Source organism: Panthera tigris, chromosome E3 (assembly GCF_018350195.1).
Source record: "Panthera tigris isolate Pti1 chromosome E3, P.tigris_Pti1_mat1.1, whole genome shotgun sequence".
In the NCBI taxonomy this organism is placed as follows: domain Eukaryota; kingdom Metazoa; phylum Chordata; class Mammalia; order Carnivora; family Felidae; genus Panthera; species Panthera tigris.
The window spans coordinates 25,454,147-25,480,370 of record NC_056675.1 but is presented as its reverse complement, the minus strand read 5'-3'; the positions used below and the strand labels follow the sequence as shown (position 1 = coordinate 25,480,370).

Below are 26,224 nucleotides of genomic sequence, written 5' to 3'. Positions count from 1 at the left end.
ACCTTTGACAAGAGTATTCCTGCATGTTAATGGCCAGAAGACACATGGAAAGATGCTCAATATCACTCACTGTCAAGGAAATGCAAATCAAAGCCATGATGAGATACCATCTCATACCTGTCAGAATGGTTAGACTCAAAAAGACAGGAAATAACAAGTGTTGGCAAGGATGTGGAGAAAAAGAAATCCTCTTGCACTATTGGTAGGAATGCAAACTGTGTGGATAAGAATCCTGTGTGGTAGGAATGCAGCCAGTGTGGAAAACAGGGTGGAGTTTTCTCAAAAAATTAAAACTGAAATTACCATATGATCCAGTAATGCCACTGATGGATATTTACCCAAAGAAAACAAAAACACTAATCTGAAAAAATAAAGTAACGCTATGTTTATTATAGCATTATTTACAATAGCCAAGAGATGAAAGCAACCTACGTGTACATCCATAGATGAATGGGTAAAGAAGATGTGTGGATACATACAACAGAATATTATTCAGCCATAAAAAAAAGAATGAAATCTTGCCATTTGCAATGGATACACCTAGAGAATATAATGCTAAATGAAATAAGTAAGACAAAGACAAACACCATATGATTTCATTCATATGTGGAATTTAAGAAACAAAACAAATGAATAAACAAAGAAAAAAAAAGAGACAAACAAAAAAACAGAATCTTAAATACAGGGAACAAACTGGTGTTTACCAGAGGGGAGGTGGGTGGGTGGATGGGTGAAACAGATGAAGGGGATTAAGGGTACACTTATTGTGATGAGCTCTGAGTAATGCATAGAAATGTTGAATCGTATTGCACACAAAACACTAATATAATACTGTAGGTTAATTACATTTCAGTAAGAATAAACAAATATACAAATAACAAAGCTGAGGAATACTTGTAAAAAAAAAAAAAAAAAAAGAAACCAGCAAAGAGGTGCCTGGGTGGCTCAGTCCATTAAGTGTCTAATTTTTGATTTCAGCTCAGGTCATGATCTCATGGTTCATGGGATCGAGCCCCCAGTTGGGTTCTGTGCTGCCAGAGGGGAGCCTACTTGGGATTCTCTCTCTCCCTCTCTCTCTAATCCTCCCGCCGCTTGTGCTCATGGATGCTCTCTCTCTCTCAAAATAAATAAGTAAACATGAAAGCAAACGAACATCTGCTACATGGAATACTGCCTGATTCATTAATCATTGAATAAAGCCAATAAGATCTTTAAAATTTACTCAGTTGAAGTTTGTTTAGCAACTGAAGGGAGCAAAAAAGTGAACTGTATACATTTCCAGGAAAAGAGTGGGAGGGGGGCAGGTTCTGTGTGTGTGTGTGTGTGTGTGTGTGTGTCTCTGTCTCCCCCCGCCCCGTTTCTCTTTCTCTTCCCCCACCTTCCACCTTCCACACCACACCCTTTACTCTTTCCTGTGACCCTCTCTGACCACAGCTCAGCCTTGATTCATCACAGAGCTCCTCCTCAAACTCTGGACCCCATTGTGACTCAACCCCTGACACTGTACCCTCAACCCCACCCAGACCCCTGCTCCTGTCCAGAACCCCAGTTCTCCCTGCACCCACCGCTCTGGCCTGATAATCCTGGTGGCTCCTCTGTGTCCCTCTGGGGAACCCTCAACCCCAGCCACAGCCAATTCCAAGCCTAGATCCAGCCTCTACCCTCCACCCCCACACAGGGAGGAGTGCCATCATAGAAAACTCTTATGAATAAGAATAAATAAGAATAAGAGTATTTAATGCAGAGGGCCTTGCTACCAGTTACCACTGCTCTGAGCACTAAATGTCCCTGGTCTCCAACACTGAGAGCCTCCTGTCCCAGCCAGCATCGTCTCTGGTCCAGCTGGAGCAGTGGCCACCTCTCTACTTATATTCTTTTTGCTCTCCTCCCAATCCATTCATCACACAGAATTTAGAGATTTCCTTCTAAAACACAGCTTAGATCACATCACTGTCTTATGGAGAAGCCAGGGGCCTGCCATCACATCCAATATGGTGGTGTCTCAGGACTCCATCATCCTGTTTCCTGTGACCTCAGCCCTGTGCTCTCCCTCCTATGTCAGCATGTCAGCCAGACCGGTTCCTTCTCTCTCCTAAGGCAGACACTGCTTGGGACCTTTGCCTCTGCCTGGAGCACCCTTTTCCTGATCTGTAACCTTTTTTGGTCATTCAGGTCCCTAACACCAGCTCCTCTGAGGGGGGTCTTCCCAGGCCACTCTGTCTCCCCACTACCTTTGCCTCCAGCATTCTCGGCCACATCACCCCCATTTGCTTCAAATCCTGTATTATTATTTCTGAGTGTACGTGCTTTATTTTTTTATTAAAAAAATTTTTTTAACATTTATTCATTTTTGAGAGACAGAGACAGAGCATGAGCAGGGGAGGGACAGAGAGAGAGAGAGAGGGAGACACAGACTCCGAAACAGGCTCCAGGCTCTGAGCTGTCAGCACAGAGCCCGACATGGGGCTTGAACTCACTAACTGTGAGGTGATGACCTGAGCTGAAGTTGGACGATTAACCCACTGAGCCATCCAGGGGCTCCACAGTTTATATTTCTAAACTTTTTCCTGTAAGTGCCTTTGTTCACAGCTGTTTTCCCACCTCCTAGAACAGTGCCTTGTCCAGATCTGGAACTCAGTGAATGTTTTTTAATGAATGAATAAACAAATGATCTAATTTAATTCTCACACAAACCCCACAGTGTATTTCAGTGATTCTCAACCATTACCACCCATTAGAATCTCTTGGGGAACCTCAAGAAAATACTGATGTTTGAACCCAAATATACTAGGTGTAATTTCATTGGTCTGTATGGGGTGCGGTGAGTTTCTTTAGGTGATACTAATGTGTAGCCATCTTCGCAGTAAACCACACTTAAATTTTAACCATCCTGGCAGAAGGAATGTGGCCAGGGCAGGACCCATCCATCAGAATTGCCATTTCATTCAATCCCATACCTGTAGGAAGTCTGGTTACATGCAGGCCCACTAGGCCGAGGTGGGGCAGCAAACTCCGGGGCACTTGAGGAGGGAAGTCGTGGCCTGAAGAACAGACTCCTGGTTTCCCTTTGTGACAGAGTAGGATCCGGAGGCCGCCGAGTTTCCTAAAGAAATCCAGAGGCAGAAATGAAGACCCTTCCCAGACACACAGGAACCACAGCAGCCTGAGCAGCAGTGTTCCACATTCTGGGGTTCTGGAGACCAGGGTGGCCCTGGAGAAGAATGGCCATTGTTGGGTAAGAAGGCCCTGCCCTTGCTGAGAGGAGCTTGCCCAAGCACAGGGGTGGGGCTGGAGGTCACAGGGAGCACCAGAAACAAAATACATCCCGGCCAAGAGTGGCACAGGGTGGCACAGAAGTGTCTAAACATTGGAATTGGAATCCCAGCTCTGTCCCTGAATAGCTGGGTGGCCTTGGGCATGTTGCTCACCCTTTCTGAGGCTCAGTTTTGTCACGTGTAAAATGGCATAGAACTCACAGAGCTGTTGGAAGGGTTAACGGAGCTGACTGGCCAAACTGAGCTGCAAGGGACCTGGAGGGCAGAAAGCTGGCCCTTGTCTCCTCTCCTAGCCTCTCTCCCACTCCCTGCTGTAGCCACACTGGCCTTCTTGTTGCTCCTCCAATATGACAGTCACTCTCCCACCTCAGGGGCACTCGTGGCTTCTGATGAGGTTTTGGGGTGATGGGGGGTTCATGGGGTTTGGAGCTGACAGCCAGGAAAGAATTCTTGAAGATGTCTTTGGTGCAAAAAGGTGATTGTATTAAAGCCAGGGGACAAAACCCTTGGGCAGAAAGAGCTGCCCAGGACCCTGTGGATAGACTGGTTATATACTTGGGAGTTCATATGCTAAAGAAGACTCCCAGGATACTGGAGGCCTAGCTACTGTCACCCTAAGGTTGTTTTTCCCTCCAGCAAAGCATTAGCATTAAGACAGCAGGGAGTTCCCTGAGAAACTTTTACTCTGCCTGCCTTAAGTATTTGTCAACAGGCTGCAGGTTATAAGGAAATTCAGTTTTATCTGCCATTGCCTTCTGCCTTTGTTTCCCATATCAGTTTCTTCTATAGTCGGCTCTTCACCCAGGTTTACTGTCTTATCTCCTGTAAGTCTTTGCTCAAACATCACTTTCTCAGCCTGGGCCTTTTCCCCATCACTTTGTTTAAAACCGTTAACCTCCCCAATCCTCTTAGGTACTTTCTGTCTCTTTCTAGGCTTTAGTTTTCATCACAGTAGTAATCACCTTTTAAATTCCTTATACTTTACTTTGCCTAGCAGCTAATAGGTGCTTAAAGATGTTTGTTGAATGACTAAATGAAAGGCAGTTATTATTAGCAGTAGCAGCAGAATTATTGTCAGAGTTTGTAGCCTCCAGTTCTGTGTGGCTGGATTCTTATCAAATACTGATGGATAGCAGTGAAATTGACTTCAGGTCCTCTGAAAAGCAGGTCATCTGACCATCCACCTTCCTGAGACTAGAGAATGTATCTTTAGATCTGGCTACAGATTTGCAGATAAGAGCAGTTGCCTGGGACCCATGAGAGGCCTAGGCACTGAGGAAGTGGAATTTGAAGGTCAAAGAGATGATTTGCTATGGCCATGCTTGGCAGGGAGGAAGAGGAGCTGCCTCCATGGGAAGGGGCAACAGCAGCCTGGCCAGGAAATAAGCCAGAGCCTCAGGGAACAAAACACAGTGGAGGATGAACACCCAGTGTGATGCTAACCACTGCAAAGCAAGGCAGCTGGCGCCTAAGCATCCTCTCCACGAGGCACTCATAGCCCCTTTTCCATCGGAAGGACTTTGAACCACTTCTAGTGCTAAGGAAGAAAGGTGATCTGAGGTCAGAGAACATCAGAGGTCAATTTGTACTTGCTGCACATAGCAGTGACTGGCAGACGAAAAATGTTCACTAAATGTTAATTCTCATTTACTCTTCATTGACTCAACAAGTATTTATTAAACTCTTAAAGTGTGGCAGGGCACTGTTATAAGTCCTGAGGAAATGGCTGAACATCTAAAATCCATGTTCTGGTGGAGTTGATATTCTAGTGTGCATGTGTGGGTTGGGGGAGGGGACAGACAGCAAAAGTGAATGAGTAGAAAATATTGAATGGCAGGTAGGTGAAGTGATGGCTGTATTAATTAGCTTAACTGTAGTAACCATTTATGTAATGCATATGCCACATACCTTAAATATATAGAATTTTATCTGTCAATCATTTCGTATTAAAACTGGAAAAAAATGTTTTTTATAAAATACATCGAATGTTAGAAAGTGATAAACACTGGGGCGCCTGGGTGGTTTGGTCAGTTGAGTGGCCAACTTCAGCTCAGGTCATGATCTCATGGTTCACGGGTTTGAGCCCCATGTCCGGCTCTGTGCTAACAGCTTTGAACCTGGAGTCTGCTTGGGATTCTGTGCCTCCCTCCTGCCCCTCCCCCATTTGCGCGCACGCGCTCGCTCTCTCTCAGAAATAAATAAACATTAAAAAAAAACATTTAAAAAAGAAAGTGATAAACACTAAGAAGGAAAATCAAGCAGAGAAGGAAGGTGGGAAGTGTCAGATGGGAGAAGGTTCCAGTTGGGGTTAGGGCCATGGCAGAAGGCATGCTGAGCAGGGGCCTGTGTGTGAGTGGTGAGACAGTGAGTGAACCCTGTGAAAGGAAATTCATGGCAGAGAAGCCAGCGAGCACAAGGAAGGAAGCAGGGCTGGAGCCAGCTCTCAGGGGTGTGCCAGAGACAGTTAATAATCAGGAACTTTGCAAGCCGGTTTTTAAAACTTTGGTTGATTGAAATTGGCCATGGTGGGAATATTTAACCACAGATATTGGCAAACACTATGAGACAAGATGTTTTTCGCTCTTGTTCTCAGAGATCCAGTTAACCAGCAGCAGGGAGAACAAAGGGCAGGCAGGCCAGTGTGGCTGGAACAGAGCTAGCAGGGGGCTGGAGGGTAGAGCCAGGAAATCATGTGGGGCCTTGCAGCTGCTGGCAGGACTTTGACTTGGACTTCAAGCCAGACAGGGAGACACAGGAGGTTTCAAAACAACACAAAACAAAAAAAGCTTTTTTTTTCTTTTTTTAGATTTAATTTTACATACCATAAAATTCATTCAAGTATGCCATTGTTACTACTGCTATTATTTTTAGTCATTTACAGATTTGTGCAGCCGTGATCACAGTCCGATATAAAAAATTTCTATCACCTCAAAGACATCCCTTGTGTCCATTTGCAGTCATTCCCTGTTCACATACCCAGCCCCAGGCAACTACTGATGTACTTTCTTGTCTCTGTGCTTTGGAGGGTTTGGAGCAGAAAAGGAACATGGTTTGACTTATATTATTGTCACTATTATATTCTTTCTGCTAAAACATAATAAAGTTCCTGTTCTCTTTTCAGATGACGTGGTGACCTGAATTTTCCGGGAAGACGTTCCACCAGAGCTAGCGTTTAATCTCCCAGCCCTGCGAGCTCTGAGAAAATCTTGTTGGTGGAGCCACACTCACAGGCTTCAAGCTTGCTGGCCAGTTGAAGTTACCTTGTCCTCTGCTGGCTTCAGGCTCTGCTCTCTCTTGGCTGCATCTGGGGCCAGACTTCCCTGTGGGAGGCTGAGTCAGCAGATTGCCTTCTCCAGCAGTCCTGGAGGAACCTGAATGTTCATAGGCATTAAAGCCTGTATTCAGCTGAAGCAGAACACCGAAGCCCTTTTGCATTTCTTGGGTTCAAGAGCAAGGTACTATAGAGAGAAATCTTTCAAGGACAGGTATCAGAAGAGGCCTGCCTGAAATGGCCTTGTGCCCTGGGAAAGGAGGCCTGGGAACTGTAATTATCAGCTGTCAAGGGGTGGAGGAATCCAGGTGTGGGAGGCAGAGGAAAAGGCTTGGGGCAGAGTTCAGGAGAGCTGAGGAATGGGGGGAGAGGGTCAGAGGAGGGGAGTCTGAGGCCCCAGGGCTGGCGGCCACAACAGAGGCTGGGGCCTGGGCATCTCTGGGAGTTGAGACCTGCAAGTCACTTGTCTGTCATCTCTAAGCCTCACTTTATTAATCTGTAAAACAGAGAAAAGAACAGTTAGATCCTAGAGTTGTAAGGATTTAAGGAAGTAACATCTACAAAGCGCCTTCCAAATGCTTGCTTGGTACACAGTAAGTCTTCTGTAGATGGCAATTCTAATCATTCTTCTTGGAATTGTGATACATTATTATTGTTGGTTATTGTCTTAGTCTCTTTGGCAGCTGTGGTTCAAACAACATTTATTTCTCATGGTTCTGGGGACTGGGAAGTCCAAGATCAAAGTGCAGCAGTCAGAATCCAAGTGTGGTAAGAGCCCCCTTTCTGGTTCACAGACCAGGCAGGTCTGACAAAGCAGGTCTGGCAAAGTGGGTCTGCATTCTCCTCAACAAGCAGAAGGGGCAAGCCAGCTATCTGGGGTCTCAGGACCTAATCACCTCCCAAAGGCCCCCACCTCCTGCTACCATCACATTGGAGGTTAGAACTTAATAAAAGAATCTGGGGGTGGGAAGCTCAAACTTTTAGTCTCTGGCAGCTACATTACCATATTCTGTCACTATTATAATGACCAAAAGGAATTTGGTGGAAAGAAACTGCATCTGGGGATGCAGCCTCTAGGCCACTGCTTCTTAAACTTCCAAGTGCACACACCTCACTCGGGCTCCCTTTAAGTGCAGAGTCTAATTCCACATGTCTAGGGTGTGGTCTATGGTTCTGCAGTTGTCCCAAGCTCCCAGGAGTGCTGATGCTGCTGTCCCATAGCATCTTGCTACTTTGAGTAGCAAGACACTGAAAATTGCCCTGTCCAATATGGTAGCCACAGCCACTTGCAGCTGTTGAGCCCTTGAAATGTGGCTTGTCCAAAGTGAGGGGTGTTTGTAAGTGGATACATATTTACAATCCTCCACCTCCACCCCCCAAAAATGTAAATTATCTCTTTAGTAATTTCTTTTTACATTGATTACATGTTGAAATTATAGGATACAGCTGGTGTTGACCAAAAAAAAGAGCAAAGCTAAAAAAAAAAGTTTATTTGGTGTCTCAGAATTACAATTCAGAGAACACAGATTAGGGCTGGAACCCAAATAGTGCCCCACCCCCACTCCAGGGAGCAACAGGCAAGGATTTTTAAAGACAAAAGGGAATGCTTCTATATATTGCTTACAACGAATTTTGATTGATGTTGGCGGAAGAAAACTGATCTTGACTGAATATAATTGATTGCTAAGGCTAAACAAAGTCTCTTACTGTAACAGGTATTCAGGCTGAGTCCTTGGAATATTTGTGGTTTGGCCCAGTTCAAAAGTTCATGGTTCCACTGGTGTGGTGTGAACGTTAAGGCCCACCTCCTGAATGGCCTCCAGACTCATTTTAAAACCCCTTGACATAATGACCCCATCTTATTTCACCTTTCACATGGATTAAATAAAATATTATTGTAATTCATTTCACCCCTTTCTTTTTATGTTTTTGAATGAAGCTACTAGAAAATTGTACATTACAGGTGTAGCTCACAATATATTTCTATTGTGCAGTGTTGCTCTAAAGCTTTTCTTGTCTTTGTCAGCTAGTTCAGGGTTTATCTTGGGAAAGTGGGCTTGGGAAGCCTTGGGAAGTGGGTTCTGAGTTACTGACCTCAGACCCCCAGAGGTCCACAGGCGGTGAGAGGTGGAAGAGATGGACCTCAGACTCAGAAAAAAATGACCAAAGTCACATGGTGGTACTAAGACTGAGTTCCAAGACTCTGTTTACAGGTCGGTGTGCACTGTAGTCACCATCAGGGCTGACCACAGGTTTCTTCTCAAGCTCAGTCTGTCCACAAAGCCCAGAATTCAGCATGATGCTCTATCTCTTCTCTTTGGTGACAGACCAGAAGCAATAACATGATGCCATGGCTAAGAGGACGAGTCCTCAAGGTGCTGAGAAGTGCGCGGGGATTCTGCGGGCCTCATGGACAACCACCACCTCTACTTGACCCTCAGGACATTGTGGCCACCTGGGAAGCAATCAGCCTGGGGAGGCAGCCAGTGCCTGAGTACTTCAACTTTGCTCACGATGTACTGGACATGTGGAGCCAGCTAGAAAAGGTGAGGCGCACTGTGTCCTAGTGTCCAGCCTGGGCATCAAAGTCTGCCCTCTGGAACCCCACTGTGACTCAGAGCTACAAGATAGGTGGACATTTTGACCTAGGAGTTTTGCAAGTCCTAAAATTTAAATTGTTTTAGGAACTGATTATCTGGATTTCTTTTTGTGTTTGTGTTCATATACTTCCTTCTTTATTTTCCCTTCCTTATGTGTCTGTTGTGCCTCTGTCTGCATGTTATAGTTCGCTTTTTATTTATGTTAAAGGTGCTAACTTTGTATTTAGAGCAGGAGAATATAAACTATCTCAAAGCAATTTGTTTATGTTAACTTTAAGAAGAGCTTGTTTAAAGAAAAACAATGAGGGAACTAACACCATTAATGGATTCACTAAAAGTATACTTTTTGTGGGTATAGTAAAGTATGAAGGTGGTTGCAGTTAGATAGACATGGTTCATCCACTTGAAGTGTGACCTTGGATAAATGCACCAAGCTCTTTGGATTTTTTTCATCCATTTTTTTTCATCTTTAGTTTTCGCATGTATCAAATGGGAGTCATACCATCTGCCACCTGGGAAGCATATGTAGAAGATGGAGCTGGGGCCTGTTTCTGTCTACAAAGTCTGAGCTCTTTTTCCAACCTGGCATTGTCCTTAGAAGATTTCTCTCAATGATAAATACAAACAGGGTTACATCAGCAAAAATGGTGGAATCAGGATTTGCTATACTTTTATCCTCTATAAAAGCAACAGCAATGAAAAACCTTGGGAAAATTGTCAGAATCTACTTTTTAAAATTCTGGAGACTTACCAAAGGCTGGAATAGATCAGGGAGCGTTTCTTAAAGAAACACTCATTAAAGATTCGGATGAATCTCCGTAAGAATTCCCCTGAGATATTACTTCATTATGTAAAAATAACGTGTGCCTCGTGACAATTTTGGGAGAATTTTAAAACACATCTGATGAACTCCAACTTTAGGGAAACAAGGACTGCCAGAAAATGTTACCCTCTATGTTATGTATGCACTTAGCAGATTACCTGAAGTCTGACTTTTTAAAGTTGAATTGTACGTTTTTTAAACTTAATTGCCCTTGAAGCAGAAAGTATAATGTTTCAAAAAAATGATAACACATCTCTAATTAATCTAGATACTCAATGTAATCTTTATCAAAATCCCAGGGGACTTCTTTGCTGAAATCTTCTCCAAAAATTGATGTGGAAACGCAAGGGACCCTTAATAACCTCAGCAGCCTTGAAAAAGAAATACAACCCTGGAGGACTCAAACCTGCTACAGAGTTATAGTAATAACTGTATTTTTTTTTCCTGTGTGAGAAAAAAAAAAGACAGTGTAACACTGGTATAGGGATAGATCTGGATGGATGGATGGAATAGAATTGAGAGTCCAGAAATAAACCCATAAATCTATGGTCAGTTGATTTTCAACACAAGTGCCAAGGAAATTCAGTGGGGAAAGAATAATCTTTCCAACTAGTGGTGCTGGCACATATTATGATTCCATCCATATGAAATATCCAAAACAGGCAAATCCATAGAGACAGAGTAGATGAGTGGTTGCCAAGGGCTGGGGAGAGGGGAGAATAGGAAGTGACTGCTAATCTGTACAGTGTTTCTTTTTGGGATGATGAAAATGTTCTGGAATTAGATAGTGGCAATGATCACAGAACTTTGGGAATATACTAAAAACCACTGAATTGTGCACTTCAGAATAGTGAAGTTTATGGTATGAGAATTATATCTCAAAAAAAGGGGACACAAAACAGTAGGAATCATATGCTGCCTTTTGCATTAAAAAAAGTGGTATGGAAAACAGAATATACTTAATGTTTGCCTAAAGAAACACTGAACAGATATGCAAGAAACTAATAATACTGGTTACTCATTGAGGCAGGTGAAGTGAGGAGCAACATAGATGGGCATAAGGATGGGAGGAAGCCTCTCAATGCATCTTTCCATATTGTTTTGAATTTGAACACTGTTGAACACTGTGTTGAATTTAAACACTATTGCAACAAAATCAAATAAAACAGTAACAAGCAAACAAAAGTCATCAACAAATGTTTTCCTTTTCTTTTCTGCCTACACTACCATCTAGGCTGGACACAGGCCCCCGATCCCTGCATTCTGGTGGGTCAATGGCGCGGGAGCAGAAGTCAAGTGGAACTTTGAGCAGCTGGGGCAGCAGTCCAGGAGGGCAGCGAATGTGCTGAGGGACACGTGTAGCCTTCAGCCTGGGGACAGGATGATGCTGGTGCTCCCGCGGCTCCCGGAATGGTGGCTGGTCAGCGTGGCATGTATACGGACAGGTCAGTGAGCAGGGCTGAGGCTACCACTTGGGGCCGACACACCTACCAGAGTTTTGCAGAGTCCACATGGTTTGGGAGATGGAGCAAAGTGAACTTTACGTGGAGTTTTGTTTACTTCCCCTTTGCCTAACAGTCACAAACTTGATTGAGCACGGGGGCCAGGTAGTAATGTAATTGAGGAAAGCAGGTGGGTGTGTGGCGGTAGGGAGCACTAGTGACTGCCGGATAGCAGAGCTCACATGGCTCATCAAAAGGGGGCAACTGCTTCTCAACTCCAGCCAGATGTTTCCGTGTGTGAATGAGGGCCAGTGTTTCCAGCACTTCTGACTTTGTAATAGAAAACTCTGGATTTTTATGGGGGAAGAAAAACTTTTGAGAATGAAATAAACTTTAGAAAAAATCTGAGTGGAACAAACCGAACATATTTTTTGCTGGTCATGGTTTGGGAGCTGTGAGCGTGTGGAGAGTAATGCAAGTATGCGTGAGAGACCTTCCTAGTCAATCTACATTACTTTCACTCTTAGACTTTATGGCTCTCACCACCACAGCATCTACCAGCTGCCAAGGGAAGAAAGAGAAGGACAAAATAATCAAAGCCATAAGATTAGCCCTTGAGGATTCCTCCTCCTGCTGTTATGAATGGCCAAGGCAATGGACCATTGATCTTCTTGGGGTGATTCTTCCAGCACAGGAGCAGAGGCAGAAAAAGGACACCATCAATAGAACCCAGAGGGCCTCTGCTGACCCTCTGATGCTCTTATTGAAAGGGCTGGAGTTTTTATGCTGACTTTACAAAAGCAAGACAACTACTTTTGGTGGAGAGCTGGTTTCTCCACCCACTGGGAACTTTCCACCACTTGAAAGGTTGTCCATGCCCTCCAACCCTGTCCATAGAACACTGTCTGAAATATGGATGTTTTTACAAAAAATGTTTGCAAAACAGAGGGGGATACAAACTCATACCAGAGAATTAGCTTTTCTATACAAACAAGTTTAGTCAACCATTTTGTGAATGGATTGTCAAAAAAAAAAAAAGGCAGGAACTTTACTTCTATTTTTATATACTCTTGCACAAAATATAAAAATAAGCACCATTATAGTACATCCAGGCTTGAGGAAAAGAAACAGGCCCACAGGTTTTGGGAGTTCTCCATATCCTGCCATGGCATATAAGGTTTATTTAAATGAGAGCCTAGGTAAAGGAGCCCTTATGCTTTTCTTGAGGACCTACTATGTGCCCGGCAGTGTGTTGGGCACTTTGCATGATCAAAACTTCTTTTTGGGGTATTATTTTCATTATTTTTCCTGTTATCTAAATGTCTCCAGTTCCCCCAATTGTGCAGATTCACCCATTTCTTTGATGTCCAAATAAAATAGTTCAAGACTACATCATACATGACCATGTCAAGTCCAACATCATCTCCAACATTTTAGAGGATCCCCAAGCTGGATGTCCTTATATTCTCACATTGCCATGTTCTCCTGATATGCACTTATTACTGGTCTTCTAGTCTATGGTGTTAGGCTCATTTCTCTTGCTGACATCCCTAGCTGTCCACCATCTGCTTGGGCCCCCAAAACAGCACACACAACTCCAGGTGGGACAGACTTCTGGAAATAGCTAAAGCAGAGGGATGAAGTAAAGAGATACCATTCACCTCCCAAAGTGTTCATGCTGGGTTTTAAAACCTGTAAAAGCTTAGGAGATAAAGCGAAGTGTAATGAGAACTTTGGTTTGGCTCCAACACCATTTGGGATTGGCCCCTTCCTCTGTCTACTGTCCTCACTCACTGGCCATGGCAGGGTGACCCATTCTTTTAGGATCTCTTTCTTCTCATCTGTGAAATGAGAGTGCTGGGCTCAGTGGGTGTTTACAACCTCCATTCTGAGATACTCAGGTGGCTTTTCAGGTGTCTGATAAAATTTGTCCATGTTTTATGCTTCCACATCCCTTCCCCTTGGGAAGAGATGGACTCAGCTGCATTCAGAAGTGGTTTTGGTTGATGTTATACAAGCTCCCACCTACTGTACCTACCCTCCCACCACCCACCCCAAGAGATCCACTCTCAACACTAGGATTTATTGTAGCCTTTTGTGTGAAGGCATGGCAAACCAAGGAGCTAGGTCATTTCTAAAACAGTATTTGAGATCTTGGACCCTTAGGTTTACCACCTCTTAGACTCACAATCACAGTTCTACCACATGTTAGCTGTGTGATCTTGGGCAAGTTATTTCATTTAATTAAGGCATAAGGGTCTAAGTCTTAGTTGTTGTTTTTGTTGTTATTGTTGTTTGAATCTGCAAAATGGGTATAAAAATAGCACCTACTCATCAGGGTTGTGAGAATTAAATGAAATAATGCATGTAAATTCTTAGCACATGTAAGTGCTCCATAAACATATTCTGGATTCCATTATTGTCATTATTGTTACCTTTTCCAGTTCAGGCATTCCAACCCTGTCCAGTCCCTTCCTGTTCCTTTCTCTGATGTGACTATCAGGGTCTGGACTTCTTCACAGGGCTCTTCCCCTGCTGCCCAGTCAACATCCCCTCTCTATGTGGTGCCAGGGGCTGTCATGATTCCGGGTGTCTCTCAGCTGATGGAGAAGGACCTCAAATACAGGCTGCAGGCATCCAGGGCCAAGTCCATTATCACCAGTGACTCCTTGGCTCCGCGGGTCGACGCCATTAGTGCTGACTGCCCCTCCCTTCAGACCAAGCTGCTGGTGTCAGACAGCAGTCGGCCAGGCTGGATGAACTTTAGGGAACTCCTCCGGTAAGTTGGGGTTTTCCAGAGAACAGCATAAAGATGAGGCCAAGGTTTTCCCCCTTTAAGTAATAGGGGATGGAGTGTATTGCTGATTGTACACGAAGAGAGTGAACCAGAAAGGAGCACTCAACTGTGGAGATCACGTGGACCTGAGACCTAATTCCAGCCTTAAGATCGTTCAAAGTCACTCACTTTTCAGTACTAGAATTGTCATTAGCTTTTCTGGGTGTCTTTTGCTTCTGTCATGGTGCTAGTGGTTACAGAACTGGTAGCCAGAGTAAACTAGATAACCCATATGATGCACTTAGGACATAGTGGGTGGTCAATTAGTAATATAATAATAGCTGCCATGCATTGAGTGCTTGGTGTATGCTAGGCATTGTGCTCGGTGAGCATTTACCTACATTCATTCATGCACCAAAGATGTAATGAACATCTATTTTGTGTAAGCATTGTGTTTGGTGCTCTTATTTAATACTTGGAAAAAAACCCTATGAAGTACCCTTTAACCCAATTTTACAGGTAAGGAAACTGACATTGGAAAAGTAAAGTGACTTATGCAAGATGCTAACAAGTAGTTACGTGATGGTTGGGACAGAAACAAAAGCCATCTGCCTTTGAGCAACGCCCTGGTGGAAGCCTACCTTGGCATTTGAGATTTTGTCCTGATCAGAGGCAGAAACAAAAAGGGGCCCTGTCAGAGGCCTGTTCCATGAAGTCACACATGCACATTCCACAGACCAACTACCATCCATTCACCTGGGTGTTGTTTCACTTTATTTTACTTTTTTTACTAATATTAACATTTGTCTCTTATCAGTAGCTTTATTTGAAAAAGAACTGTGTGCCACATTCACTTAAATGTGTTACAGATTTTTAGGATTATAAGACCCACAAGCATGCATTGAAAGTAATTTATCTTGTATTTTCAAAAATATTATATTTCCAATATGTGACATTTTTTATAATATATTATTACGTTATATTTCGTTGCAATGATTATCAGCAGAAACTTGAACAGAAAATACTCAGCACGTGTAGGTAGTAAAGTAAAAAGGATATATTTAGAAGTTTGAGGACATGGTAAATAATCTTTAGATTGCTCTTGCCTATATTAGAATGCAAACTTTCTACTAAAAATTATGGAAAATTCTGTTTATTTTGTTTTACTTATTTATTTGGCCATTTATCTTTGGGTACTGTTTTAAATTCAGATTCCCACATCTGACTTACTTAACCAGATGTACCTGAGCAAAGGCCCTGGGAATCTGTATTGTAAGAGATCTGCCCAGATGATATTGATGAGCTGTCGGGTTGGCCTAGACCAGGAATTCTCAATTTTGGCTGTCATTAGAATTACCCGAGGAGCTTTTAAAAAAACCAAAATATACCAAAAAAAAAAAAAAAAAAAAAATCCTAGTGCCCCAGGCCCACCATCAAAGCTTCTATTTTTCTCTAGGGTGGAGCCTGGGCAATGGGATTTCTTTTAAAAACTCACCAGATGCCCCTGTGGTCCAGCCAGGATTGAGAACCAGTGGGTGAGAAGATTTGCCAGATCACAGAACTTTAGGAGTTACCCAGATCTCAAACCCACAAATTTAGGGAATCCTTCAGCCCTAAATTACCTGGAATTGGGGTGAGGGCAAAGCTGTGCCTTAAATGTGCAGAGGCATAGACACAGAAACGTGCTTATTTACCAGAGAGTCCTCATGCCCAGGTGGAGGAGCACAGGCTCTTTTGAGTGAGTTGCTTCACCAGTTTTGAGCCTCAATTTCCTTATTTGCAAAGGGTTATAATGATAGTACCTACCCCATGAGGTGATTGTAGGGCTCAGAGACAATGCCAACTGGAGCTTCCAGCACAGTGCCTCACAGGTAGTATTTAATAAGATGGTAGCCAGTATTGTTGTTATAAATATTATTGTTATTATGACTATTTTTACTACTTGTAATACCACCTAGGATTTTTATATTTTACAGCGAGGCATCCACAGAGCACAACTGTGTGAGGACCAAGAGTCAAGACCCACTGGCCATCTACTTCACAAGTGGCACTACTGGGGCCCCCAAGATGGTTGAGCACTCCCAGGCCAGCTATGGACTGGGTTTTGTGGCCAGTGGAAGGTACCAGGGGACAGCTCATCTGGCAGGTCAAGTAACAGAAAGTAGGGAATGAGCCAGAGAAACCTAAGAGGCACAGTGGCAAAAGTGAGGTCAGAGAACTAACATGGAGCACCTGGGTGGTTCAGTCAGTTGAGCGTCTGACTCTTGGTTTCGGGTCAGGTCATGATCTCCACAGTTTGTGAGATCGAGTCCCGCATTGGGCTCTGAGCTGACAGTGTAGAACCTGCTTGGGATTCTCTCTCTCTCTGCCTCTCCTCTGCTCATTTTCTCTCTCTCTCTCTCCCTCTCTCTCTCTCTCTCTCTCTCTCTCTCTCTCAAAATAAATAAAAAAAAAAGAAGAATGAAGTCAGAGAGCTAACAAAGTGTGAACTCAGGTAGAATCAGAAGGCCTTGCCTGGGCTTTACCTTGAGCAAGGTGAGAAGCCATTGGAGATTTTTTGTTTTTGTTTTTAATTGTGGTAAGAGATATATAACATAAAATTTACTATCTTAACCTTTTTAAGTGTAGAATTAGTGTTATTAAGGACGGTCACATTGTTATACAATCATCCCCACCATCCATCTCTGGAACTTTTCCGTTTTGTAAATCTGAAACTCTATGCCCATTTACACATTAATTCCCCATTTACTCCCTCCTCAACCCTGACACCCACCATTCTACTTTCTGTCTCTATGAATTTGACTACTCTGGGAATCACCTATAAGTGGAATCATACAGTATTTTTCCCTTCATGTCTAACTCATTTCACTTAGCAAAATGTCCTCGGGTTTCATCCATGTTGTAGCATGTGTCAGAATTTCCTTTCTTTTTAAGGCTCATTAATGAATATTGCAACGTATGTAACATATCAGTGTTGTTTATCCAGTCAACCAAAGATGGACACTTGGGTTGCTTCTGCTTTTTGGCTGTTATCACTAGTGCTGCTATTAACATGGGTATATAAACATCTATTCAAACCCAAATTCTTTTGGGTGTATATATCCAGAAGTGGAATTGCTGGATCATACAGTGATTCTATGTTTAATTTTCTGAGGAACATTGGCGTATTTTGAGCAGAGGAGTGATGTGACCTGATTTGCTTTTTTAAAGGATCTGTCAGGAGTTTGGGTTGAGAATAACCTGTAGGGGGCAAAGGATGAAGCAGAGGCCCACTTCAGAAGCCAGTGCATTGAGGCAAAGGTGGAGGGAGGCTTCCGCAGGGGAAGTCAGAGAAGGCAAGATTCTGAATGTAGTTTGAACATAGGCCTAATAAGACAGGTTTGATGTGAAGTGAGAGAGGCCTCGTTTTATGGCCTGAACAATTAGAAGCGTTAACTGGCAGTGGGAAGACTATGTTGAGCGGTTTGGTGGGAGGAACACGAGGAGTTCATTTTCAGCGTCCTAAGTTTGAGATGCTTAGTAGACATCTCCATACCCTGAGTTAAGAAAGGAGATATTGGGAGGTATTTGGAGATACATGTGTAGAGTTAGTGGGAAATATTCATGATGGGATTGTCAGCAAGGTGGTACTTAATGCCATGAAATTGGATGAGATCAGCAAAGAGTAAATGACACTGGGAAGAGAAGAGGCCTGGGCACTGAATGCCTGAGGCATTTCTGCAATGAAGTGGTAAGCAAGGAGAACTAGGAGGAGGAGACCAAGAAGGAGCAGCCAAGGTTGAGGACCAGGAAGACCGTGTGTCCTAGAATCCAAGTGCAGAATATGACCACTTGTGTATTTTCTATGCTCACAGGCACCGCCTCCCCTTCCTTGGATGTCCTTCCTTCTCTGCCTCCCCTGTGTAGTTCCTGCACATCATTTACATCTCACGCAGCCCTCACCTCCTCTGGGGAACCATTTCTCAGATCCGTCTCCATCCTTTCTCTGGGTTGGGTGCCCATTCTCCAGAATTGCGTAATTGCATAATTGTAAAATGGCTCTGTGTTTAACTCTTTGAAAGCTTGTTCTTCAGGGTCTTCCTAGATGTTTAAACTTACTAAACTGTAGGCTCCTCAAAGCAAGACTGATCATTCTTTGCTACACTCTAATGCCAAGTGTAGAATAAGTGCTGAATAAACTTTGACTGAATCAAGAAGTTTCCTCATCACACTGTACTGAGATTATGTGTTCCTTTACAGATCACTCCCACTAGATTGTGAACTCTTGAAAGCATGGGATCTGTCTGTTTAATTCTGTATCCTTCACCTATGGCATAAATACACAGAATATGCTCCATAAATGCTTGTTGAGAGAAAGAGTGGCTTTAGGGTTCTTGTACCAATTTGATAACTACAAGTGAGTTATAAGTGAACCTTGGTCAAGGCTCCAAATAAGGTAACATTGATACTGTAATCCTTTTTAAAAGAAGAAGCACTGCTGGAGGTTCTGACTTTCTCTAATTTTTGGCAGGCAGTGGGTGGACTTGGCCAAATCAGACATCTTCTGGAACACCTCAGACACGGGCTGGGTGAAGGCAGCCTGGACCCTCTTCTCTGCCTGGCCTAATGGATCTTGCATTTTTGTGCATGAACTGCCCCGAGTTGATGCCAAGGTTATTCTGAATGTAAGAAACAAAAATATGGCTTATGTGTTGGGTGTAAATGAAATGAGTGGAGTATAGGCATTGGGGATGCCTGGCTGGCTGAGTCAGTAGAGCATGCAGCTCTTGATCTCAGGGTTGTGAGTTCAAGCACCACATTGGGGGTTGAGATTACTTAAAGAAATAAAGCTTTTTTAAAAAAGGAATACAGGTTTTGAATTTGCAGGAGAAAAGGCATAAGTGACCACAAGGCCTCTTTGGTGCTGATATTAAACAAAATGGCTCCCAGGACCATCCATATCTGACTCCTGCCCACCTGGCTACCTTCAGTTATTGCCTGTCCTATAACTAGATTCCTGGACAAGACCATTTAATATCTCTGAACATTTTCATATTTTATGTTTTCTGCATTGGGTGCCTCTCCCTCCACCAATTTCTTCCTGTGCTCCTGTCAAAACCCTAGTTACTTTTCAAAACCCTGGGGAAAGCCATAGTCTACTGCTCAATTCCATGTGCTACTATCCATGGTGCTTAGTGTGAATATTTCACCTAGCCGGAGTATCCTGATGACTCCTGCCCATTTTCCCCGGGTTTTGTCATAATTATTGACCCCATAATTATTGACATAGGGCACCTTCCTTCTGCCCTCTACATCCTAACCACCATTCCTTAAAACATCTGAGGGGCCATCTGCGGGTGCATGCTCTTTGCATTGAGGTAAGCTGTGTCACCTGGTGGCTAATAGCATAGACCATGCCATCAGTCAGACCTGACCTCTGATCCTACATCTTCCATTTGCTAGCTGTGTGTCCTTGGGAAAGGTACCTAACTTCTTTCCTTGAGATGAGGAAATTGAACCTCAGTTTCTTCATCTGTAAGAAAGAAAGGGATAATACAGTCCTGTGGAGGATGAAACAATCCTAGGCATGGGTCCTGGCACAGAGTGGGCTGCTAACACATATTGACTATTATTGCCATTACCAAGCTCACCATCATCATTTTTCACTTAGGGCTTGATCAGCCAGTGTGTACCTTGTCCCTCTACTGCCTCTAGCCCTTACCTAGTATATTAGTTATCTATTGTAGTAAGTTACCCCTAAACTTAGCAGCTTAAAACCAACATTTAGTATCTCACAGTTTCTGGTGGTCAGGAGTCTGGGAGCAGTCTAACAGGTGGTTCTGAATCAGGGCCTCTCATGAGGTCGCAGTCAAGCTGTCAGCTAGGTATATCCATGTTCATAGCAGCATTATTCCTAATAGCCCAAAGGTAGAAGCAACCAACTCCCATTGGCAGATAAATGAATAAACAAGATGTGATACATGCATACAGTGGAATATTATTCAGCCTTTAAAAAGAAGGAATGACACTTAGGGCACCTGGGTAACTCCATCGGTTGAGCTTCCAACTTCGGCTCAGGTCATGATCTCATGGTTCCTGAGTTGGAGCCCTGCATTAGGCCCTGTGCTGTGTCTCCCTCTCTCTCTGCTCCTCCCCTGCTCATGCTGTCTCTCAAAAATAAATAAATGTTAAAAAAAAAGAAGGAATAACCCGTGCTATATCATGGATGAATCTTGAAGACATTATGTTAAGTGAAATAATAAGCCAGCCACAAAAGGATAAATACTGTATGGTTCACTTATATGATGTATCTAGAGTAGTTAAAATCATGGAGACAGAAAGTGAAATGGTCAGGAGCTGGAGGAAAGGAGAAATGGGGCAATATTTTGTAATGGGTACAGAGTTTCAGTTTGGGAAGATTTTTAAAGTTCTGGAGATGGATGGTGGTGATGGTTGTACAACAATGTGAATGTATTTAATGGCATTAGACTGTACATTTAAAAATGGTTAAAATGATACATTTTATGTGATGTGTATTTTACCATAATAAAAGAAAGACGTCTGCCAGGACTGCAATTACCTTAAGGCTTGACTGGGACTAGAGAATCTCTTTAAAAACCCACTCGTGGTTTTTAGAGGACTTCAGTTTCTTACTGGCTATTGGCCAAAGGTTTCAGTTTCTGACTGTATACACTCGAGTATACTCATGACATGGTGGCCTGTTTTCCCCAGAGCAAGTGACTTAAGATAGGGGGAGAGAGGGATGGTACCCCCAGACAGAAGCTGTAGTGTTTGTACAATCTAATCTCGAAAGTGGCATCTGTCACCTGTGCCGAATGCTTTTGGACACACAGACCAAACTTGGTTCAGTGTGGGAAGGCACCCCACAAGAGTAAAATACCAGGAAGTGAAGTCATCTGGAGCCACCTTGGAGGCTGGATGCCATGTGTAGTTTTCAACTTCTCTGCTCTGGTAATGAGAGTATGAAGACCCAGTTCACCTGCTCCATCGGCATAAAGGCCCACCCCAATACCTCTAATTGTTTTTGTTTAGACTCTCTCCAGTTTCCCGATCACCACCCTCTGCTGTGTCCCCACCATCTTCCGGTTGCTTGTACAGGAGGATCTGACCAGGTACAGCCCAACTGTTAGGTGCTTTGGGGACCTAAGTATGCGAATGTACAGTACATATACATACAGTACATGTACACATGCACACCTATGCTGTCATACCACCTCTGTCTGTGTTTCTGTCTCTTTGTCTCTGTCTCATCTCTGTCCCTCTCCTATCTCTCTCCCCTCTCTCCCTCTCCTTCTCTCTCTCTCTCTCTGTGTATATGTATATATATATATATATATATATATATATATATATGTGTGTGTATACATATGTATATATATGTGTATACATATATATGTATATATAATATACACACATACATCTGTGATTCTCTATATAGAGAATATATATCTAGAATATTATATATATCTGTGTTTCTCTCATGCACACATACTCAAGCACATAAGCATCTATATCCTTTGCAGATGCCCCACATAAATGAAATTCTTGCCCCTCCCCCCACCCAGGAATTTGCATCCAGATGGAATTGGATAGATTTAAGATAGTCTGGAATTTTAGCACTTGAGGTGGGCTGTCTCTCCATCGTATACCCATAGGCCATTCCCTCATCAATATGTCTGCTACTTCTGTGAGGTTGGAGGAATTATTGGATACCTGTTAGCCACCTGTGGAATGGGATTTGTGGCCAAGGCCAAGGACTAGCAAGCCCACCACAATCGATGTTCCATGCCTCAGCCCCAGATTAAGCCCATTCAGCCGCCCTCTGAGTGAATGCCTTGGGTATCCCACGGAAGGCAACAAGACGCTGTGTGCCTATGGCTCCCATCCTGGGTGAATCCAAAGTGACATGTGCTAGCAGGACAAGTCTAGTTGCTGGGCTATGTGGAGACACATCTGTTGTCCTTACTGACTCTGATCTATGTCTGCCTCTTCTATTCTTTCCCAAGTCGTGGGGAGTTGTCCCCACCCTCCCCACATCTTCCCTCATCCCATGTATCTGTCCGTGAAGCACCAAGGGAGCTCTTGCATGTCTCTCCTGGGGAATTCTTTCCTAATGTAAGAATTCATCCCATTCACTGACCCGTTGTGTATACCTCTATATCATGGTTTTAACAGAAAGCAGACTCTGAATGATTTTTTTCAAGAGCAATTCGGTTGAAAGATACTAGGTAATACTAATTAATACGCAAACCGAGTTTATCCAAAGGGGGAAAAATGGTTGAAACTGTATTTGCAACCACCAATTGTTCACATGTTGCATAACTTGTTAAATGGAAGGGTAGATTTGCAATGTATTTAATATCTGTAGGAATTTTGGCCCATTCTTGACAATTTTCATATTCCTAGAGGGCTACTTTCTACTGTTTAAATTTGTAATCGATTTATAACCAGGTGACTGTCCTAAGCAATTTACTGTCTGTTTGTTTTCAACGAAGTTATTTTGGCCAATTGACTATGTTATGCCAAAACCTACTATATGAGGTTCTGATTTTTCAGAATCAGACAGGATTGGTTTTTAAAAAATTACCTGCCCCTGAGGAACATGCCTGCAAAGCCAGAGGATAGGGTAGTTGGGACAGATTATAAAGCCTGCCTTTTACCCTCCAGTGCCTTTAGATGTCTAGACCTGAGCAGCAGTACTGGAGAGTGAGGTGGGGGATGGGGAACTCCTGACATAGGTGGCCTTCTTTTCCAACTGAGAAAGGTACCAGTTTCAGAGCCTGAAGCACTGTCTGACCGGAGGAGAGGCCCTGAATCCTGACGTGAGAGAGAAATGGAAGAGCCAAGTGGGCCTGGAGCTGCATGAAGGCTATGGCCAGTCTGAAACAGTGAGTGCTGCTGGGGCCTGGGTCCCTGCCACAGGTCACCTCCACCTGGGCTCTTGGCCAGTAGGGGGAGATGGCCAACCCACCGAGCCTCCTGCCTTCCAGACACCTGTCAGGGACTGCCCTGCCCACTGGGAGAAGCTGATAACAAAATCCCATCAGCTTTTCTTCCCTTTTGGTTTAAAGATAATTTGAAGTGATTTCACAATGACACCACAGCCAGCAAACCAACTCTCATGGCCAAGGGTGCTGTTTGTGTCCACTAGGACAGCCTACCTCTGTCTCCGGTCAGCGCTCACTATCTTAGACACTATTCCCCACAGCCATCTGGGCAGCAGAGATTTGGTGGTCAACTGAGTCTTTCGGCTTAGTGACACATTTGGTTCTTTACGTGTGAGTGCCCAGTAGGCGTTCAGTAAATGTGTGGTGACTATGGAAAGAAGAGAAGGAAGGAAGGGATGAGGAAGAGACAGAAAGGAAGAGGGGGGAGGAGAGTTAGAAGGCAAAGTGGGAGAAAAGATGGGCACCAGAAAGGAAGTGAAGGGGATAAGCTTCCTCCTTATTGGTACTACTTTCTCTCCAGGTTGTAATCTGTGCCAATTCAAAAGGCATGAAAATAAAATCTGGATCCATGGGGAAAGCGTCCCCACCTTATGATGTGCAGGTAGGCAGCCTCCCCTAACTGCTGCTGAAGCTTGGTTCAAAGAGAACACAATGCATGTTCTGGGTTAGCGACAGTAGGCTCAGCTGGGGGGGGGGGGGGGTGTGTGGCCTGGCTGTGCAGATATCCAGACACTGCCCTATGATCTCTCTGCCAGATTGTGGATGATGAGGGCAACATCCTGCCTCCGGGAGAAGAGGGAAATGTTGCTGTCCGAGTCAGGCCTGCCCGGCCCTTCTGTTTCTTCAGTTGCTATTTGGTAAGTGGCAGGGGGTGGCCATTTTCACAATGATTTCTGTGTGCTGAGCATTGTGTTCCAAGATTTATAAACACCTGTTTGTTTAACCCTTGCGATAACTGCATGAGGTAAGTTGGTATTATTATTGATAAAGAAGTTGGAAAGATAAAGTGACTTATCCAATGTCAAGCACCTAGTATGTACAGGACATGGATGTGAGCATGGGTATGTCTGAGAGTGTAAATTTAAAACACAGGGGAGACCCATCATTTCAGTGATGAAAAATTGCAGTTCAGAGAAAGGAAGGGACTTCACAAAAGTCAAACTGCAATTTGTGTCAGAGCCTAATTTTCAGAATTCTTTTTGTCTTGAGTCTTGTGTGCAAGAGGGGCTTACTGGCAGGGCTTGTGCCCAAAAATTCTAGTCTAAGTTTCTGTGATAACCCAGTAATTACCTCTCTCTTGTGCCCACTTTTGTTGGTGTTTATGATGGGCTTTCTTTTTGTGAGACTCCTCTATAAAGCTCTATTGACATGGTTCTCAACCCTGGTTGCACATTAGAAACACCTTGGAAGCTTCAAAACACTACGGATACTCAAGCCCCACTGAATGAGATCAACCTTTCTGAGGATGTGGATCAGCTCCCCTGGTGATTCAGATGTGCATCCAAGGTTAAGAACCACGGCTTTAGTAGAAACTCTATCTGGCTGTATGCGAAGCTGCCAGTCCGCTACACCGGGAGGAACACATAAAAATCAGTCCATTTGTTTTTAGAGTGGTGTATATGTGTTTTAGTGGCTTCTGTGACTACAAGAGAAATAGTCTTTCATGGCATGGTATTTCATTTAAAGTCACAGAAGCTTACCTACCAGAATAAACCAAAAAAAAAAAAAAAAAAACAAAAAAAAAAAACAAAAACAAAAACCCAAAAAAGCCTCCCAACAATAAAACAGTAATACACCAATCAGAGATAATTTAAAATTTTTAATGTATTTCCTTCTAATCATTTTTGTAAACAACAGCAAATCCTTGACTCTCCTGAATAATTTATACATTCATTATTTATTAAGTGGCTACTTCATGCCGCTAAGTATCCAGCAATGGCAGGGAAGACATGACCCTGGTCCTCACAGCACTCACATACAGGACCTTTCTGGGTCTGTGATCAGCCCATTGAGGGAGTCAAATAATTTGTAAAGTTACTTGCTGCACAAGAATCTTTACTTGTTTCAACTTTTTCTTTGCAGCACCAACTGTTAGTTTTCTTCTTGAGTCCTTTTCAACTAAGGACAAAAATTAAATCTCAAAGAAAAGTGATCTGTCATGTCAGCTTGGTCAGAAATAAAAGTTTGATATATCCATAGATAGCTAAGTTTTGGCAGATCCTTCTATTTAATTGGCCATGTGTTTTATTCTGGTGCTGATACCATAGAGCTTTATCCAGGAAAACATTCTCCCAAATTTTAATATTTAGTAGAGTAAAGCTCTTTCTTCCTCAGCTTCTTTACACATGTTTTACCTACTCTTAGCTCTCTACTCTCTCATATACATTGTAGAATCAACTTGTCAAATTCCATGGAAAATGTTTGTTAGTATTCTAATGAGTGTCACTACATCTCTAGATCAGTTTGGGAGAGAATTAACATATTTATGAAATTCAGTCTTTCTAGCTTTCCATTTAAATGTATCTTCTTAAATGTTCTAAAGAGTTTTTTCTCTGTATACTTCTTTCAGGTTTTGTATGAAATTTATTTTTAGGTATTGACAGCTTAGCTTTTTTCTTTTTTCTCAGAATGCAGTTTTTAAATTGAGGCATAATTTACATACAATAAAATGTATGTAACCTATGTTACGTGTACAGGTCAATGACTTTTGACAAATGTATGCACTTAGGTAACTGCCACCAGAATCAAGATATAGAACATTTTTATCCCCCCCGAAAGTTCCCTTGTGCCCCTTTGCAGTCAATCCCCAAGCCATAGGCAATTGCTAAATTATTTGTTGTTGCTATAGAAAAATTTTGCCTATTTTTTTAAAATTTTCTTTGTTAATGTTTATTTATTTATTTATTTATTTTTTTAATGTTAAATTCTTTTTTTTTTATTTTTTTATTTTTTAATATATGAAATTTACTGTCAAATTGGTTTCCATACAACACCCAGTGCTCATCCCAAAAGGTGCCCTCCTCAATACCCATCACCCACCCTGCCCTCCCTCCCACCCCCCATCAACCCTCAGTTTGTTCTCAGTTTTT

At 43.1% G+C, this 26,224-nt stretch overlaps 2 protein-coding genes across 5 annotated transcripts in view; one reads left to right on the top strand and one right to left on the bottom strand.

The window, feature by feature from the left end:
* Positions 1–3,148, bottom strand: part of PDILT (protein disulfide isomerase like, testis expressed) — a 43,079-nt gene extending 39,931 nt beyond the window's left edge. Inside the window, exon 1 of the mRNA XM_007087290.3 lies at positions 2,958–3,148. The gene's annotated coding sequence lies outside the window, so the exon portion shown is untranslated. The remainder of the gene's footprint in view (positions 1–2,957) is intronic.
* A 6-nt stretch (positions 3,149–3,154) lies between these two features.
* Positions 3,155–26,224, top strand: part of ACSM5 (acyl-CoA synthetase medium chain family member 5) — a 33,586-nt gene continuing 10,516 nt past the window's right edge. For 2 of the 4 annotated variants that reach the window (XM_042971881.1, XM_042971882.1), the window contains exons 1-12: positions 3,155–3,235; positions 6,397–6,730; positions 7,218–7,482; positions 8,874–9,092; positions 11,204–11,414; positions 13,983–14,190; positions 16,164–16,307; positions 18,698–18,851; positions 21,220–21,299; positions 22,952–23,075; positions 23,656–23,736; positions 23,891–23,992. In XM_042971881.1, the coding sequence (XP_042827815.1) occupies positions 6,651–6,730; positions 7,218–7,482; positions 8,874–9,092; positions 11,204–11,414; positions 13,983–14,190; positions 16,164–16,307; positions 18,698–18,851; positions 21,220–21,299; positions 22,952–23,075; positions 23,656–23,736; positions 23,891–23,992 (1,668 nt within the window). In that variant the 5' untranslated portion in view covers positions 3,155–3,235; positions 6,397–6,650. Of the gene's footprint in view, positions 3,236–6,396; positions 6,731–7,053; positions 7,140–7,217; positions 7,483–8,873; positions 9,093–11,203; positions 11,415–13,982; positions 14,191–16,163; positions 16,308–18,697; positions 18,852–21,219; positions 21,300–22,951; positions 23,076–23,655; positions 23,737–23,890; positions 23,993–26,224 lie in introns of those variants that run through there. The other 2 variants (XM_042971883.1, XM_007087289.3) reach the window with 2 other exon arrangements.